The following is a 19,366-nucleotide window of genomic DNA, read 5'->3' on the forward strand; positions in this document are numbered from 1 at the left end:
AACAGTCAAAATTTTGGGGAGACAAAAAAGTAGTAATTTTTAGTAAAGCTTTATTTTCCAAGGATATCCCATTTTTAGACAAAATTGTCAAGAAAATGTCATAAAACTCAGACAAGCCCACATCCTGTCATTTGGTGTTGCTCCTTTATTTGAACCACAAAGAAAAACTTAAGAGCATCTACCAAAATGTCATTTTGACATCTTTTACTTTCAGTCCCAATGTTTTCTGTCTCATTTCTGTCAGTCTCAGTCATTCGTTCACTTCAAGAAAAAACAAATATCAGTACAATCATTGGATGAGTCAGTCATTGGTTGCTAAGTACAACGAAGTATGTTGGGATTTATGGATTTTAACAGGTGCTGCTGGTGTGCCAACATTTTCAACAAGCTTTTTACATTTTAACCTTCAAGGAGAACAAATGTTTTGAACAAGACCTGACGACGCACCAGGAGCTATTATTGTTAACATCGGTGTGCTCCATGCTGACTTTTTAGCACATACTAAACTGTGACAACAGTGACTGAAATACTCAAGTGTTACAAAACATTAGCAGTTCTGATTAGTCATGTAAATCGTTTGGAATTGGTTATGGTGTTAGGGAGTTAGCGTAGCAATAACAATATGATGAGAATAGACAAATATTACAGAAAATGTTATACTGTCAATATTTTGTAGCTATCAACTAGCTTGATTTGCAAGCAACGTTCCTATCCGATAATGTATTGTCTGCATACATATTCAGAAAAGTGTTTGAGACTATAATCTTGTGGCAATAAACTATGTTTTTGTAGCAATTGGTGAGGATGTTGCGCCAACTTTTAACTAGATAATTGTGTGCTAGCATAGCTATCAACCCCCCCAAAAAACTGACATATTATTATTGTGTTATTCATGTAGAAGATTGTGTCCTTTGGAGTGTTAGCAAGATCATATGCTTTCAAAAGGCCATCATCTCGTGTGGACCAAACACAATTGTAAACATTTTTAAGACGCTAAGTAAGAGGTGACAACACTACAACCTTAAGTGTAAAATGTTGATTGAATCTGAATTATTTAAAATCAAACATCATCCAAAACTTCCACTGACCCATGTGCACGATACAAAAACATGAGCATGTAGCATTAGCATGGAACACAGGGTGGACACAAAGCCCAAACAAATTGTTGTGCATGTTTAACCTGGATTCAGGACATTGGTGTATCTGTAGCATTCGCATACTCTCTCGGTGCGTCGTCAGACATTTTTTAGTGTTGTGTTACCTCCTTAAATTAGCGAGCAATGAATTGGAGGTGTATTTTTTTTTAGTTTCACAATGTTTTCACATTCCATATGACTCTCGGCCCGGCACTTGCACTCAGTGCTTGAGCGAGAAGTCACCCGTGTTGACCCGGGGCCGTGGCAAAGCACCGAACATTTCTGTCCCATCGGTGGCCCCAGGTGCCAGGAGGGCCTTCATGCTGGCAGCGATGTGCTCCAGGTCGGTGCAGCCCACCTGAGGGGACACACGGAGTGCTGTGTTACATGAGGAAGATGTTGCTTCAGAGGGGAAATTTTATGGGCCAACTTCCAGTGGTGTACCTGACCAAGTGCAATGTAAGAAAGTTCATAAACTCGTTCATATTTTGGACAAACGTGAACTGAATGTAGTGTATTTCTGCCCGATGAGTGTGACTGTGAATGCGTTCAATCTGACGTCTGTGACTGGTAGTTGATTTTTGTTTATTAGAGTACGAGGTTTCCTTGGACTTTTTTTAGTCAAAACACACTCTAAACAACGATAACCCTACTAATAGTCACAAGACCTGAAGAGTCACCAAAATGTGAAGCTTATAGATGGGGGGGAAAGCTTGTGGTAGTTACTTCCTTCCATTCATCATTCACTCTACGACCGCTTTTACGAATTGGGTCATGGGGGCAGTAGCCTTAGCAGGGATACCCAGACTACCCTTTCCCCAGCCACTTCATCCAGCTTTTCTGGAGGGATCCCGAAGCATTGCCAGGCCATCCGAGAGACGAAGTCTCTCCATTATATTCTGGGTCATCTCCAGGGTCTCTTTCTGGTGGGAGGTGCCCGAAACACTTCACCAGGGAGGAGTCGACTGGTAAGCTGCAGTTAGAAAATATAATAGTTCATGAGAAATGGGAAGGCAATCTTTGGCCATTTCTGGTAGGCACAAGAGTTTTTTTCTTTTTGGATTTTGCTGGGCTGGGGGCTTGAAACTGTGGTGAGAAAACAGGAAAAGCAGTTGGCATGGGAGTAAGCCGAAGTCTCAAGTGGCCCACTGTTTTATGGTTCCCTATCTGGTCTTAGATGAATAAAAAAATGCTTGCGATTATTCACCTGAAAATGTTTAATTGGAAGTGTGTTAGGCAGTGAGAGAGACACAAATGGAATTTTGCCCAATTTTCTACCTTAGTCTGGCTGATACATCAGATTGTTTGTTTGCCCATAGTCCTGTTTTTGTTGGTTTTCCTCATAAAATAAAGACCAGACAACCAACAAGTTTTCCTCATATTTGGAGAAAGCTGCAGCTGGTTACCAGTGTGGATTAAATGGGTGGCAACAATGGGAAAAGTTGTTGGCACTGTGTTTTGGATCATTGTCTTGTTACATGATCAACCTTCCCCGATTTAGTTTGGATGCATTTTTCTTTAAAATCAGATTCAAAATTATCTTCAGAAATGTACAAAGAATTCGTCTCGGGCAGTTGGAGCCGCTCTAACACAATATACATGATGACAACAGAAAGTCAATTGAGGATTTGGAATTGTGAAAAAGACGTCCTCTAGCATTTAGAGCGGTTAGATTGCTGAATAGAGCAATAGTCTAGTGCAATGACCATCGTGTAAAGGGCGTCAAGACTTCAAAGACTGTATGAAGTTTAAAGTGACTAGTCATCCAATAATCTGGGACAATGTCAATTGACCCCTCTGTACAGGCACTTAACCACGCCTCCTGAAGTTACGTCACCCCACGTGTGCTAACCTCAGACAAACAATTAGCAAAAATGGCGGCGCAGGAAGAAAAGACTAGAGCGAAATTGTCCGATTTACCAGCTGATTTCTCACTCGTATTCTTAGCAAATAGTGAAATATCGTTGAAAAGCAGACAGCAGGGCTTCAAGTATTTCAGCAAGGGGTATTTCAATGGTATTTACATGCATATCGACGGAGAAACCATTGATATTAGCGCGAGATCTTTCCGGAGTCAGAGGAAGTCCGAGAAGCCACAGAATATAATATAACCCAAAGAGGAATTCGTCATTGACAGTTTCCTATTTTCGTGTTACATATCACACTTGTGTGCAGAATCTGTATGTGTATCTGTATAGCCGTTTGTGAACCGCCGTATGAAGGAAAAGAAGGCGAGGCTTGATTTACGAGTTGTTTTTCTCGTTTTCTTTGTGTAACGTCACGCGCTCCCCTCAATAATTATTCTTGAATTAGTGCTAAACCTACGCAAGTCCCGACAGAGTACGACAATCACTACTTTATAGTGTCCTCAAACATCCTTCCTTCAGTCTAGGTGTCTTGGTGCACGTCGAAGGCTTTTAGGACTCGCTAGTCCGGTTTAGCTTAGCTCGGTAGCTGCCGAACAGAGACACGTTTGTGCAGTCAGATCATCGCAAAATATCGCTCAACACAGATCAAGTGTGTCAATCATTCACACGTAGCTATGTTATGCAAGCGAAGAACTGCTAATTCATTTATATGAGACATGTATTGAAAATCAAATATAGGGCTTACCTTCGTGCAAACATATCTGTTCCGGTTGATTTTAGATAGATTCAGTTGATCATACGATCTTCCACAAAGTTTGATCCATCGAAGACATTTTTCGTACTCTGTCTTCTGTTCCGGTTGATATTAGATGGATTCAGTTGATGATGCGGTCTTCCACAAAGTTTGATCCATCGAAGACATTTTTCGTACTGGGTCTTCGGTTTTGGAACGGGTACGAATTGAACTCCACCAACTAGCCTTTCAGGATACCTGTCGTCACTATTACAAAGTCCGTGACTACACCTTTTAACCATATCTATTGTTAAAGAACCCAAATACACGATAAAACGCTAACAAAAGCTATACTGGACCCTGCAACGTTGTCTGAGGGAACGGGGGATGTCAAAAAGGGGCGTGGTTTATGCAGATCTCTGGCCTCTGATTGGTCAGCGACGTGGATGACTCAATTTCTACGGAGGGGTCAATTGTGCAAGTGGAGCAGATGCTACTCAGGTGCAAGAGGCTAGTATTGGTCAACAACAGATGTACAGATGTTGTAGCATGGCGAGACTACTGCAGTGAGTGGACATGTAAGGTATTATATGATAATAATTGGCCCAGCAGAATGTGACAAAAACTGGCAGCATGTTGCAGTCTAGTTTTACATTAGCTGTTTAAGAAGTTAATTGTGAGGGGGAAGAAGCTGTTGGTATGCCTGCTAGTTTTGGTTTGCGTTACTCGGTGGCATCGACCCGAGGGAAGGAATTGGTAGAATTGATGGGCAGGAGGTGGAGGCTCAGAGGATTTTGTCAACTTTTGTCTTAGCTCGGGTAGTGTGCAAGTCCTTGAGGGTGGGTAGAGAGGTAGAGACGATCCTTTAAGGAGTTGTGATTACAGTCGGAGTTTGTCCTTTTTTGTGGCAGCACCAAACCAGACTGTGATTGAGGTACACAGTACTGATTCAGTTACCGCTGTGTAGAACTGTCTCAACAGCTCTTATGGCAGGTCATTCTTCCTTAGAAAATTGCAGAATGTACATCCTCTCAGTAAGTCATGTTCCAGTACTTTTACTCACTTGAAAAGTGTGGGGCAGCTGTGTCCTGAGTTGCTTCACAGATCTAAACAGTAATATACCATGAAACAAAAGCTGGAACTCTGAACTTTTCTCATATTCATCTTTGGACCTGAAATCCCAAATGTCTTTAAATCTCACTTATCCATCTGTCCCTCCATTGCATCCATAATCAATCAGTTAGGTGTTGCCATCAAGAATAAGCCAAAATTACAGCATTCCACATCTCTCTATCAACGGCATCTTTGTCTTGAAAGTAAAACTGTTAGAATGTGTGTTTTTACCCGTTCTCCACTGTTGCCTTCCCCCGGTGCAGCCCGGCCCCCCTTACATCCCCACACGGGCACAGATACGGGCAGCGAGCGGGCCAGCGCCATGGGGAGTGTGTGACGGGATGCGTGAATACTGTGATGGCCCACAGCCATACCACGTGAGGGTGGCGGTGCTTCTTCGCTCAATGAGCCTGAAGAATAACCACAAACAGGTAAATGGACCGGTCGTATTCATTCATAAGAAAAGTGGGTGTGGACCAACTCACCATCGGTGCTCTCCTCCTCACCATCAGACTCAAAGAAGGGCTCACAGTCACGAGAGAGTGAGTCCTCATCCATGGAGAACACACCTGAAATAGAATAAAACTTGTTGGTAGTTATTTATCCATCCATCCATGTAGTATCCATCCTCTTTGACAGCTTTTCTGGATCGGGATGCGGCAGCAGTAGCTTTAGCAGAGATGCCCAGACTTCACTTTCCCCAACTTCTTCATCCAGCTCATCCGGGAGGATCCAGAGGGGTTCCCAGGACAGCTGAGAGATTATCTCAAGCATGTTCTGGCCCTCCCTGAGCGGAGTTTGCATGTTCTCCCCATCCCCATGTGGGTTTTCTCCGGGCACTCAGATTTCCTCCCGAACTACCAAAACATGCATTAATTGGAGACTCTAAATTGCCCCCAGGTGTGATTGTGAGCGCGACTGTTATCCGTCTCGATGTTTCCTGCGAATGGCGGGAAACCAGTTCAGGCTGTAACCTACCTCATGCCTGATGACAGCTGGGATTTGGGCTCAGGGACTCCCGCGATCCTTGTAAGATAAGCGGCTAAGAAAAATGGATGGATGGATGCGTTTATTTCAAAAATCTGCAAGGAACTGTGGACCTTCTTTAAAATCTGGGTGAGTCTAGCTGTTTATTTCTGTTGTGCAAGTGGTAAGGACATTTTTTTTTTATACTTACTACAGTGGTACCTTGGTTTTCTAATGTCTACGTTTTTGTACAAAATTGGTTTTCAAATGAAATTTGAATGAAAATCTGTATTCCAACGCCCAGACCAGCTGACCCACGACGATTTGTTATTGTGCTTTTGTGAACCCCCGAAAAAAAAAACTGAAACGACGCAACATGTGTGACGCAACCACTTGAACCCCACACTCCTCTGCACGCAGACACTTTTTCTTCCAACTGAGCAATATTAACCCCCAATCATGGCTCCAAAGAAGGCAAGTGGAACTGGCTGGTGCTGAAAAAAGGAAAGTGGTGCGTAAAACTGTTGACTTCAAGAAGGATTTGATAGCCAAGCACGAATCTGGTGTGCGTGTTTGAGCTATCGAAGAAGTAAGGTGTGCTCAAATCGACGGTCAGCACAATTCTGAAACAAGAATGCCCTCAAAGCAAGTGATGTTGCTAAAGGAGCAACCGTGTTGACCAAGCAGAGGCCACAGATCTTGGAGGAAGTAAAAAAAGTTATTTTCGTGAACGAGCAGCAGTTAGCTGGGGATAGAGTTGGCGAGGAAGGGAGGAGATGTCGTCTGATGAGGCTGAAGGCAGGAAAGATGTCTCAAGTGCCGATAAAGCTATCAACGCTAAATGGAACGACATCCATAATTTTACAGAACTCCATCACCCTAACGAAGCAGAATGTTGCAGAACACTGCAAAATTTCAATGATGTTGTTATGAGCCACTTCAGGAAGGCAGAAACAGTCAAACATTAGATTTCTTTCTTTGTCAAAAGGGGGCGAGTCACCCGCACCGACATTTGAAACAACTGTTTTGTATTGCTTTTTCTTTTGTTCCATTTACCCCACCTCTAGTTGCAAGTAAAAAAAAAAATTGGCCTGGTATCTAAATTGTTTAGTAGCAAAATCTTTTCTGTCTCATCAGAGGGACCAACCTCAGCAGGTGACCTGTGATGCTCTTGAGGTGGTCCGGCACAAGGCGTTCAAAGGACTTCATGATGACAGATGTCAAGGTGACAAGCCTGTAGTCTGTCAGAGCAGAGATTGCAGGGCTCTTGGGGATCAGGATGGTGGTGGAGTGTTTGAAGCGGGATGGTACTTCAGAAAGTTGCAGAGATCTGCTGAATATCTTTGTGAAGACTGGTTGCAAGTTGGTCCACAGAGAGTTAAGAGGCAGGATGGGGACATTACGTCTGGGCCTCCTGGTTTGTTAAGCTTTTGTTTGAAGATGCATCTCAAGTCTTATTCGTGGATGGTCAACGCAGATGTCAATGGTGTTGAAGTGGTCGATGGTACGGCATGTTGAGTGTGAGAAGTGAAAGTGTCTGTTTCGAATCTGCAGTAAAGCTGTTTAGGTCATTGGCTAGCCTAGTGTCACACACAACTTTATCTCTATACTCGGCTAACACTAACAGCAGCGCTACTGCTAGTCGCCAGCACATCACAAGGCATGACATTAAATCCATCCATCCATTTTCTTAGCCGCTTATCCTCACAAGGGTCGCTGGAGTCCTGGAGCCTATCCCTGCTGTCAATGGGCAGGAGGCGGGGTACACCCTCAACTGGTTGCTAACCCTAACCCACAGAGAAACAGCCGCACTCACAATCACACCTCAGGGCAATTTAGAGTCTCCAATTAATGTTGCTTGTTTTTAGGATGTTGGAGGAAACCGGAGTGCCGAAGAAAACTCATGCAGGCACGGGAAGAACATACAAACTCCACACAGAGAGGGCTGGATTTGAACCCAGTCCTCAGAACGGTGAGGCCAGCACTTTCCAACTGCATCAACGTGCCGCTTGACTTTAAATCATTCAGTCAATATTCTACTGCAATGGGAAGTTTTTCTTTTTATAATTCAATAGTAAAATAAAGCAGTTTTGTGTCATATCCAATCCTAACATATCAGTCAACAGGAAATAGTTATTTGTTGGCTGTATCATACAATAGAAACATTTGTTAGTGAAAAATGCAGAAGATAACTAAATTGGAAAATTTAAATTGTTCAGCCCTAGACATGATTGATGACTATGTAGTTCTAATAGAACCCACATTGTTCAAGGCTTATTAACTTCCCAGTAATGAGTACTGGCCAAGTGTGGCGAATGGCCACATAAGCACATGTGATGTTGGAGGTATGACTACACACAAGTGTGACTCATAGAATTTTATGCTTAGTTGATTAGCCACATTTTCTATCAGGTTTAATGACCCAGGACCCACCCTGAACACAGTGGACAACTGGTTGAAGCGTCTGCCTCACAGTTCTGAGGAACAGGGTTCAAATCCCTAGCATGTCCTCCTCACATCTGCGTGGGTTTTCTCCAGGCATTCCAATTTCCTCCTACATCACAAAAACATGCTTTGTAGGTTAATTGAAGACTGTAAATTCTCTGTTGGTGTGACTATTAGTGCGAGTGATTGTTTATATGTTCCCTGCGATTAGCTGGGAACCAGTTCGGGGTGAACCTCGCCTCGTGCTCAGAGATTGTTGGGATTGGCTACAGCACTCCCACCACTTGTGAGGATAAGTTACTCAGAAAGCATGGAGGCAGATGGAGGGAGTGAAAGAAAATGATAGCGATAGAGACAGATAGCACAGCTAAGAGGCATTTGTAGTTGAAAAAAATGCAGGAAAAAAGCATAGGAAACAAGTTCTTTGGTCTTGGCCATCGTGGAGTTTGGAGTGTGACTGTTTGAGCTTGTGGACAGGTGTCTTTTATAATGAGGAGTTCAAATTCCTGCCATTAATACAGGTAACGAGTGGATGACACAGGAGCCTCTTAAAGAAGTTACACGTTTGTGAGAGCCTGAAATCTTGCTTGTTTTAGGTGACCAAGTACTTTTTCTTTTTAAGTGAAGAATTGGTGGCTGAAGAAATAGTTTTTTGCTCCACTATATGTGGTCAATTTCAAAGACATGGCCCAAATCTCCCCTTTATGAGAAATGCAAAATGTCAGTGCTTACCTGCGCTCTCATTTCCGAATGGTCTCTTTTCATCCATGTCTTCCTCGTCCTCCTCTTCTTCGTCATCCTCACACTCTTCCCCCAGGTCCACGATGCCCACGTGCTGCCTGTCCTGCAGAGTTGCCTCAAGGGAACTCTTGTCCCGGTCGCCGTTATTGCCATGACCAGGTGTGGCTTCTGAGTTGTAGATGGACGGGTAATTCTGAGAGTACAGTCTGGTGTTGGGGCTGACACCGCCTAGCACACCATCACCTGTTATGTTCTGGAAAGGACAAAAAAAGATGACACTGGGCGAAACTGCCTAAAAAATAAAATAAAGCTCACATCTGTATTCAGAAAAATCTGATGAAAATATAATTAAAAATAAGTTTTGCTTTTTGTGTTGTTGCCTTTGTGTAATGCCAAACACACTTTGAAACTTATTCCCACCGCCCCAGTGTGAACTTGCATCCATTTCCACATTAAGAGGTTACTTTTATGAACACATTTGAAAATAAGTGATTCCTATTCCTGTAAAAATACCCATCTGTCAAAAATGCAAACAGTTGCATTAATTATATGACACGTGCATTCGTGCGCTTCCCTGGACATTATTATTTTAACTTTGTGTTCTCGTCGTGTTTATTTGTGTTGTGCAAGGAGCTGTGCAGTTTTCATATTGAAGATTATTTATGTTCACTTACTATATATTGTGCAATGTCCTGAATGGATTTGTTTGATAATCCCAATACCTTCTCGCCGTATTCATTTTCACTGTGCAAGGTGTCGTTTTATTGTCAAGGTGCTGGTGACATTTTGTAACACTGTAGATTAGCTACACTAGCTGGCAAATAGTTTAGGGTCCACCCTGCCTCCAGCCCAAAGATAGGTGGGCACAGGAATCTTGCGACCCTTGTGAGGATAAGCGGCTTGAACAGTGGATGGATTTGTTATTTTTGTGTTTATTCCTGCAGTATGGTGCTGTGGATTTTCTTTATAAATTTTATGGCAAAATGCCAGAATAATCTTTTATTTTATTATCCTATAGTTTTGTCTGTGATCATTTGATTCTATAGTCCTCTAGGCGTCGTATCTAAATTGTTTAGTAGCAAAATCTTTGTCTCATCAGAGGGACCAACCTCCCTTTAGTCTCAAGGATGAGATAACCTTGAGAAAAAGTCTTATTTCCTCATTCCCCTCCCATTTTTTCAGTTTAATTAGACATTGGTTTGGCATAGGTGTCTTGACACAAAGCAACTAGTAACCTTTCTTGACTGTCTCTCACTTTATAAAGATATTAAAACTACAAAAGACAAGATTGTTTCCTGATTCAATTTCCAAAACAAAACTTGGAATATTTTCCAGGATCTTTTTGCTCTGTAAATTATTTCTGGTCCTTTTGTTTATTTCTACTGGGGAAGGTGCCAGGTATTATAAACATCTGAAGAGATGAGCAACTGCATTACTTTCTATGACTTTCCCGTGGATGACAGACCAAACATGCAGTGGGCTTATTTTTCGACATGCTTTGGGCATTATTTCTAGTTTTTCCAATTATTCTTTTTGTGCAAACTGCTAGTTAACAGGAATAACTGGCAAAAGACATTGCCTTCAGTATAAAATGGGCTTTGAACTACTGAACAATTGAAAGAAAATCTTAAAATACATCTTGAAAATGTGCACATACTGAAAAAAAAAATACATTTTTAAAAGAAATTGAAAACAATCAATAATACATTTAAAACAAAATTATAAAAATGTTGGGCAGTTTTAATTGGCTGACTCACCCCTATGGATTCTCTCTCTGACGTGAGGTCCACTGCGGCCTGACGCGTGTGCCTCTGCGCAGTCAGCAAAGTGGTCGAGTGCAGGATGCCGATGTCGTCCACATAGCGACGCACAGACTCAGCCAGGAAGCCCTGACCCCAAACGCTGTACGAGAACTCAAACTCCCTGGAAAAACTGCCACCACTTTCCCATTTCTTCTTTGTGCCGTCCATTTCTGGCGCCAAAGAGCGAAACTTCTTGCACGCTGTGAGGATGGCCAGCTCACAGCCCGATTTTTGGCAGTACACGTCAGCAGCGGCCAGGAGCGCCACCCAGCTGTCTCTGTGGTTGTCTGCGATCTCCGGCTCAGACGACTTGGTGATGGAGGCCATGATGGTGTCAGGTAGTGTGTGTATCAAGCTCTGTGTAAGCCTAATGAATGCTTAAATAGAAATGCTGAAGACTTGCTGGTGTGTTTTGGTTGTACGTTATTTTCTTTTGTACTGGTGAAGATGGAAAGGGTTTTTTTGTGTGTGTGTGTGAGGCACTGGGTGACTTAATGATATGATGCACTGACTGAATGGCTTGTTAGCAAAAATGGAGCCAGGGGAGAGAATAGATAGTGCCAAGTTGCTGATACCTGGAAACGGGATTAATAAAAGAAAAAAAAATTATATCCACGTAAACATACTATATAAGACAGTAACAATACTGCAAAAAAATGTGTGTGTCAAAAGGTGGTGTGATGTGCCTAGTGTGCTTGTTGTAGAGAATAGTGCTTGTCACTTCTCGCTTCAAACTAATACCACAAGCTACCATTTATGCAAAAAGGGGAGCCGAATGCGCAAGTCTTCCTCTTCCGGTACATAACCTCTCCGCCACAAGACCTATGCTACAGTGGCTCCACCGCACCGTCACCAGGGCAACTAAGTATATCACATTCTTAGGCAGAACTGGCAAGGGCTCGGAGTAGGTTTGGCGCCCAGATGTGTGGCATGTAGGCCCACCGGTGTGTGGATACGCCCTGGTGCCTCACGAAACAAACCCCCAGCTATAGCTCTACTGGCTGCAGGAATCTTGAAAGAGAGGAATGTTAAAGGAGTAAACCCTGACAGAAAACCCAGAGACCCTAAGGTGGTTCAACGCTGTACTCAGCCCGTTCAGGCAACTCCTGGGACGGCGCATCTGCCTTTCCAATGGATCATTCTGGCGACATTGAGAGGGGGGACCTACTGCGTGGGCAACAGTCTGTTTTCCATACACTTGTACCCAGGCACTTTCACTCTGGAGAGGACACTCCAACTTCGCTGCATTGTGATGACCAAACACGGGAAGCAGCAGTTTATCGGTTATAAATCCTCTTCTCGGTTGGTGTAAAGTTGGATGCCAGTGGTTGCTTCTGATGGTAGGATAGGTCATCGTGCCTTATTGGGTAGCTACTACCTGCCTTAAATTGGGAAGACCCTAGCCAGTAAGGTGCTGCCCCACCAGGGTCCGTTAACCTCAGTGAGTGCATGGGGTTTCGGGGGGAAAACACAAAAGTGGATCATCGCCTGTACACCAAGCAATAAGAATACCAACAGAAAAAGAAACGCAAAGAAATGTTCTGCCTAGAAGCTGGGCACATGGAACATTCAAACAATGACATCTGGTTTCTCAGACAATCTCCAAGACCTTAGTGACACCCGCAAAACAGCAGTCATCAACTGGGAGCTAAACAGGCTGCAGATGGACTTTGTTAGCCTCCTAGAAACTCCCTGGATCAGGCTCTGTGTGAGAAAAAGAACTTCACTTTCTTCTGGCAAGGGAACTCACCTGTCAAAACCAGTAAACCGGTGTTGGCTTTGCAGTCACATACGGCCTGTTGGGATTCATCATCCCACTGACAGAGGGAACAGAGACAATTCAAGACTGTTCCTACAGCTCCACACTGCAGCCGGACCAACCACTCACTTGAGTGTTCACGCCCTAACCCTCACCTCCTCCACAGATGCAAAAGACAGAAATTCTATGACGACCTCAGCTCTGTCATCAAAAACCACTACTGACATACACTCCCTTTTCATCCATGGAGATTTCAACGCCAGAGTGGGCGTCGAACACACAACTTGGCCCTCCTGTCTGGGTCACTTTAGTGTTGGACAGATGAATGACACCGGACAGTGTCTACACGAACTCCGCTGCCATGACCTTTGAATCAGGAACACCTTTTTCAACTCCAAACCACAACATCGCGTATCCTGGAGACAACTCAGGAACAACCACTTGCACCAACTTGATCTGATTCTCATCAGACGTCACAGCCTACTATACATCATAGATCACCCGCACCTACCAGAGTGCTGACAGTGGTACGGATCACTCGTTACTGTGCAGCAAGGTGAAACTGAAGACCAGAAGAATTTGTCACTCAAAGAAAGCTGGCAGACCCGACAACACACAAAATCCAACTAAGGGGGGCTTGGAATGGATTAGGCTATTTATTTACAAAAAAAAAAAAAAAAAAAATCATGTTACGGAACGCCTTCCGGAACAGATTAATTTAGTAAGCAGAGGTACCACAGTAAACAAATCACTAGACTGGTTTAAAACTTGCGCTGTGGATATAAGACCTGCAGTTGAAGCAAAGAAGGCTGCGATGTCTGTCTTTAAAATGAGCCCCAGGGAACAGAACCTGCTGTTCCTACAGGAAGCCTGAAGCAAAGTCCAGCAGATTGCAAAGTGTGCCAATGACTATTGGCTTTAGCTCTGCTCCAAGATCCAGACTGCAGCTGACAGTGGCAACGTGAAGGGCATGCAGGATGGCATCAAGCAGCCTCTTGGACCAATACAAAAGAAAACAGCCCCTCTGAAATCTTCTTCTGTTGACATCCTCAAGGACACAGCGAAAGAAATTTGTTGAGTCGAGCATTACTCCAAGCTCTACACCACTGGGAACATTGTCTCAAAAGATGCCCTAAACACTCTTTAGTGTCTGCCAATGCTGCAGAAGCTGGACACTGAACCAGTGCTCAATGAAGAGCAAGACGCCCTTGACTACCTCACCACTTGCAAAGGCCCAGAAAGATGCTATTCCAACATAGGTCCTGAAAAGCTGCATAAACATTCTGGCTGAAGAGGCGCACCATCTACTCTGCCTGTGCTGGAGGGAGGGTGAAGTACCGCAAGACATGAGGGATGCCAAAATCTTCACATTATGCAAGAACAAAGGTGACAGGTGTGACTAACAACTACCATGGCATCTCCCACTTGAGCATTATTGGGAAGCTCTTTGCTAAAGCTGCACTGAAGAGACTCCAGGTGCTTGCAGAGAGAATTTACCCCAAATCTCAGTGTGGCTTATGTGCCAACAGGTCCACCATGGACATGGTCTTCTCCCTCAGACAGCTGCAGGAGAAAGGCAGAAAGCAAAGACTGCCGCTCTTTGTATCCTTTAAAGACCTGATGAAGGGCTTCAATACAATCAGCAGGGATGGCCTCTTCGCAATCCTGCCAAAATTAGGGTGCCCACAGAGGCTGCTGAACATCATCAAATCCTTCCACAATAGCATGGCTTGCACCGTTGTCTTTGATGGCTTAATCCCAGAGACTTTCAAGATTAAGAATGCTGTGAAACAGGGTTGCCTCCTAGCGCCGACATTGTTTGGAATTATTTTTCCCTGTCTTGCAGAAGCACGCCTTCGGATCAGCCACTGAGAGCAACTATCTTCAAACTAGAGCATACAGGAAACTCTATAGCCTCTCCTGGCTCAACACCAAGTCCGAGGTCCAGCAGAAATGCCTTTGTGATCTCCTTTCAGTGGACAATGTAGCAATCACGACCGATACAGCGGTGGAGCTTCAATTGCTCATGGACTGGCTCAGCCAGACAAGAGAAAGTTTTGGGTTGACAGCCGTAAGAAAACGCAAGTCATGGGGCAGGATACAGGCTCTCCACCCAACATCAGATTCTCTGACCAAGCACTGGAAGCTGTTTACGACAGAGTACCTGGGCTCCACCATCAATGGCTCTATCTTTTGACAAAGAGTGAGACAGATGAATCGGCAAAGTCGCTACTACGATGTCTAGACTCAACAAGAATGTTCATCCAAGTCTAAGTGTATAAAGCCCATGTTCTGAGCACTCTACTCTATGGAAGCAAAGGATGGACAATGAGAGCCAAACAGGAGCACAAGCTTAGTGTAATTGTAACAAAATATTAATTGAAGGGTACCATAATTTTTTCATCAAGACCTATTTAAAAAATTGTAGTTTTAAAATAACTCTGTTGAACCACAGATCAAAAGCAATGTCTTTTTTATTGGTTAATTTTGATATTTTTTCAATTTATAATTACTTCGGGTGGCACTGTGGCGCAGCTGAAAGGCGTTGGCCTCACAGTTTTGAGAACCCTGGTTCAATCCCAGCCCACCTGTGTGGAGTTTGCATGTTCTCTCCATGCCTGTGTGGGTTTTATCTTTACAAGGGTCCAGACCAGACCAGTGTGTCAGAGGCAGTGGCCTCCCAGGTGTCCACATTAATATGAAGGGTTTTCAGCTCTCTCTTGCAAACATCCTGGGTCATTGCCTGTTGCAAGACAAGACCTGTGACTGAGACCAAGCTTTCTGACAGTGGGGAGCACATTTGTCTCTAGAATACCTTGATAGTCAAAAACTTTCACTGTACCATGCAGAGGAATCCTATGCGAGATGCAACAAAGCAGCCCTGGAATGTATCAGAGCCTCCTCCACGTGTCAGTGTAGCAAGTGTTCTTTTCTTGAGAAGGTTCATTTTTGTGACATCCTAACATCAAGCTTCCTGGAGATGGTCTTACTGCCTTCACCTTTAGCATGCCTGCCTGTAATTGTCTAATCTTAAGACAACTCTCTCCTTTGCTTCTTCTTATCAATGTTTAGTGTTGCACACGTAATCAAACGGCGCAGTAATTACCTGCCCCCCCTTAAAATGCGCCAACTCACTGATTACAAGTTTGAAAGTACCTTTGATGCCAATCAGAAATTGGACCTTGTTTGATCATCTATGTCTAATTATTTTTAATCTTTTCTTGTGGTGCCATAATTTGTGTCACGGCCAATGTGGTGTTTTCTTTTATTAACAGAGTGCTACCAACAATAAATACATGTGTACCTTGAAAAAGATTACACACATGCTACAGCTATAGAGTATTGAAAGAACAAACTTTCATCGACGCGTGTAGGTTCGTTCATCATATACTGAAGAGCTAGACAATAAATGCATGTGTAACCATTTCCACACTGTGGGGTGCACTGTGCGTGTTGTTTGAAGGATTATAATTTACTGTAACATTGGTGCTAATCTTACTAGCAGGTCCATTTACAATGTTACATCTGATTTACTGCATAACAATACAGCAGACTCCTCGGTGTACAAAAAAACAAACAAAAAACCTGCAATGTGACTTTTGCACACAGGTACATTGCAATGATGTTGCTCAAAAAAATATATCATGCAGCCCTACTTCGATGAACGGGAAATGAATGGTCGAGTCATGCCTTTTTTTTTCCCCAACTCCCACCAAGTATGGACACAGAAAGTTTAGACAGAAATATTAGTTGAAAACCAAATTATTCAAAAGCCATGGCATACAAAATCTGAGGTACCACTGTATTTTGTGAGCTGCTTTTTTTCTGAAATGGATCTGCTGGAGACTAAATTGCCCTTGGGTGTGATTGTTAGTGTGCGTGCATGCGTGCGTGCGTGCGTATGCACGAATAGTTGGCTGTTTCTGTGTGCACTGCGACTGTCTAGCAACCAGTTCAGGGTGTACCCTGACTCCTGCCCGCAGATACCTGAGGTAGGCTCCAGTCCTCCAGTGACTCTTGTGAGGATAAGCAGCTCAGAAGATGGATGGATGGATGGATGGATGGATCTGTCAACGACCAATACAGATTTTTTCTGGAAAGTGATGTCACAGTCTGGCTAATTTACATAATAGTGCCTCAATGAGTTCCTCCACCCTTGACTTGACAGCTAAACCTTTTGAAAATGTCTGTAGCACAGATTAGCCTTGGGTCCACTGCATGCCTCACTTGGACGAATCTGCTAAAAAAAAAAAAAAAAATTTAAAGTACAATGGTTGGCATAGGTGATGAAGCACAGCCTCTACCAGTATAAATGTAGTTGAGTTGGCAACACAAAGAACTTTCTTCGTTACAGTGCCGTGCCTTAGTTCCACACACGCTTGTCATAGTAATGAAAGCTGAAGTCTCCCTACATGGATGTTACGTGTGATGTCATTCTTTATGCTTTGTGTAGTTTGATTCTGTGGCAAAGATACAGAATACACTTATTTGATCAGCCTGATGAGTATCGGAAAACAATTTCCATTTCATGCTGATCGACTGACCGGCTTTAATGCCATAATTTGGTCGCCATCATGTATAGTATATTGGAAACCAAAAGCGTTCTTATTTTTAGCCTTGTCACATTTCTTTTGCCGTAGTACTGTAAAAATCTGCCAACCAATTAAGTTATTAAAAAAAAAGAAGAAAAAAAACTTAAGCAGACTACAAGGCAAAGCCAGTCTTTCACAATTGCAAGATGTCAAGACTACTGTAATAAAGTATTGTACTCCAATACCACTGCATTCAGTCTCTCACAATCACTTGGCTTTATCTTGTCAACTCAAATGCAACCGGATCCACTTGTTAACACAACCACAATAACGACAATCGATTGTGATGTGTGTATTATAAGAACAAAATGGGAGGGGAATGTGTGCTGGTGGCCACCAGTTCTCGCGAGAGGACTTTAATTCGAGGCTTCCTTGAGGGATGTTCACCTACTTTTAATACGATACGGCTCGCAGCAGGCAACAAAACGTAATGTAACCTCGCAAGTTAGTGCTAGCACTAACGGTTGTGCCGGAGTTCTGGCGATCATGCACAAAAGTTTCGGTGTGTGTTAAGTAATTCAATTACAATAAAGTAATTTGATGACGGAATATTAGCACTCATTATTTATCCCACGTTGTAATGTTGGTTTGACCTGTCTAATGACAGGATGTTGTCAAATAAACTCAGTATACAGTACATAAGCATATACAGTAAATGAACAAGTCATTAATATAGACACACTTCTCCGTATGGATAGGTTTCCAATGATGTCACCACTGTCCCCGCATTCCCTTAAACCATTCGGATAAATTAACGATGGAAAAAAAAAACTTTACGCTTCACCTATGTTCTCTGACCTCTATTACACAGAAGATGGCGTAATTGGAAACCTATCCATTGTGATCAGATCTGTGATCGCTTATGTTTGTCTTTTTAAACTCGCTCATTGGCCAACTCCCTAAATCCAGAGTTGGCCAAACTATACATGTCATTAGAAAGAATGGGGGGGGGCAAGCCTCTCTTCCAGTTACTCAATATGCAACTTTGAGTTAGCAACTCTTATTTTTTATGAGATGACCCGGTCCAATCAGCAGAAAGGGTAGAGGTTGTAACCAGTATTAGTTTTTAACTACATGGACATTTACATGCGTTTCGGTTGTGTATGCCACATGCACTACATAGTGCAATTAATTGACTTGGTGATGAAGTGCTGGCTCTGCCACTGATAATGCAATTGAATCTTTATGGCGACTCACTTTCTACAGTGTCGGTAAAGCCACGAAATTGCCCTCACTTTGTCCCAACACCTTAATCTGGCCATAGTCATCACGTTAGAATCATTAGCATGAGACAGAAGAGCTCCAGGAAAACCGATTGATCCCAACCAGTGGAACAAGTGGATGTTGATTGTGCTTATGTATTTTGAGGGTAGAATGTCATAAACCTTTTATTGGGACACTTGGGAACTGTTATAGAATAATTATTTTGAGGAAAATTTCGACAAGGCTCAAAGCTAATAGAAGGTGCTAAGCTAATTTGGAAAACGCAGCAGTCCGTTTTGAACCCACGGCGCCTTTGTGTATACATGTTTGTCCTCTTCAAGTGCTTTTGAATTTGGCTTGCAGTGCCACTGCAGCTGTCGTTGTTGTTGCTTGTTTATTAGCCACTGTTGTTGTTGTTGTGTGCAGACTCCTCATTATTTTTCCACCATCTTTCAGGCTCTTGCGTGGAGAAGAGACGCGTAGTATGGACGAGCAGAGACATGGAATGTTCACCTACCCGTTTGCTTTCTTTCCTCCGACTTGACACTTGGGCGTCGAGCTCAAACTTGACTTTTCTTGGTCAAACCCGCAGTACCTTCTCCAAGCAATCCTCTCCCCTAGCCAGTCTCCTCACAAGCGGAAAGCTAGCCCTGACTATACGATTAGACTCCTTTATAGTGTCAAAATAAAATGAATGACATAATGAAAAACAACGCATCTGTGTTTAATGATTGGCTGGTTTCAAACCAATCACCTCATAGCGCTGATTACTTATCGATTTCAAATGCTAATAACCCGTAAAAGGGTGAACTTGAAATATTTTTCCAGAAACTTGAAGCAAGCTATACAGCGCTTTTAATGTGAAAGCAGGGATGTTCAATCTGTGACGTCCACTATTTACTGCCTTGTCAATGGAGCGCAGCATGTACACGTGACGGTCTTTGGGTGGGCTTGTTCCCTTATTACTTCCGCGTTGCATGTACCCCCTCCTCTAAAACACACCAATCA

At 43.2% G+C, this 19,366-nt stretch overlaps 1 protein-coding gene across 4 annotated transcripts; it reads right to left on the minus strand.

The window, feature by feature from the left end:
- Positions 1 to 33: 33 nt before the first annotated feature.
- On the minus strand, positions 34 to 19,337 carry akt1s1 (AKT1 substrate 1 (proline-rich)). Of its 4 annotated transcripts, none has more exons than XM_061845281.1 (8): positions 18,876 to 19,337; positions 16,738 to 16,800; positions 16,551 to 16,630; positions 10,760 to 11,379; positions 8,994 to 9,255; positions 5,336 to 5,419; positions 5,082 to 5,260; positions 34 to 1,494 (listed from the first exon to the last, which is right to left on the minus strand). In XM_061845281.1, the coding sequence occupies exons 4-8, from the start codon at positions 11,129 to 11,131 to the stop codon at positions 1,357 to 1,359; spliced, it is 1,035 nt and encodes a 344-aa protein (XP_061701265.1). In that variant the 5' UTR covers positions 11,132 to 11,379; positions 16,551 to 16,630; positions 16,738 to 16,800; positions 18,876 to 19,337; the 3' UTR covers positions 34 to 1,356. The 4 variants fall into 4 exon arrangements, with proteins under 4 accessions (XP_061701265.1, XP_061701264.1, XP_061701263.1 ...); XM_061845280.1 differs by having other exon boundaries at positions 16,738 to 16,803; XM_061845279.1 differs by having other exon boundaries at positions 16,551 to 16,800.
- Between the last annotated feature and the right edge of the window lie 29 nt (positions 19,338 to 19,366).

The sequence above is a fragment of the Syngnathoides biaculeatus genome, chromosome 16 (genome assembly GCF_019802595.1).
Source record: "Syngnathoides biaculeatus isolate LvHL_M chromosome 16, ASM1980259v1, whole genome shotgun sequence".
In the NCBI taxonomy this organism is placed as follows: Eukaryota; Metazoa; Chordata; class Actinopteri; order Syngnathiformes; family Syngnathidae; genus Syngnathoides; species Syngnathoides biaculeatus.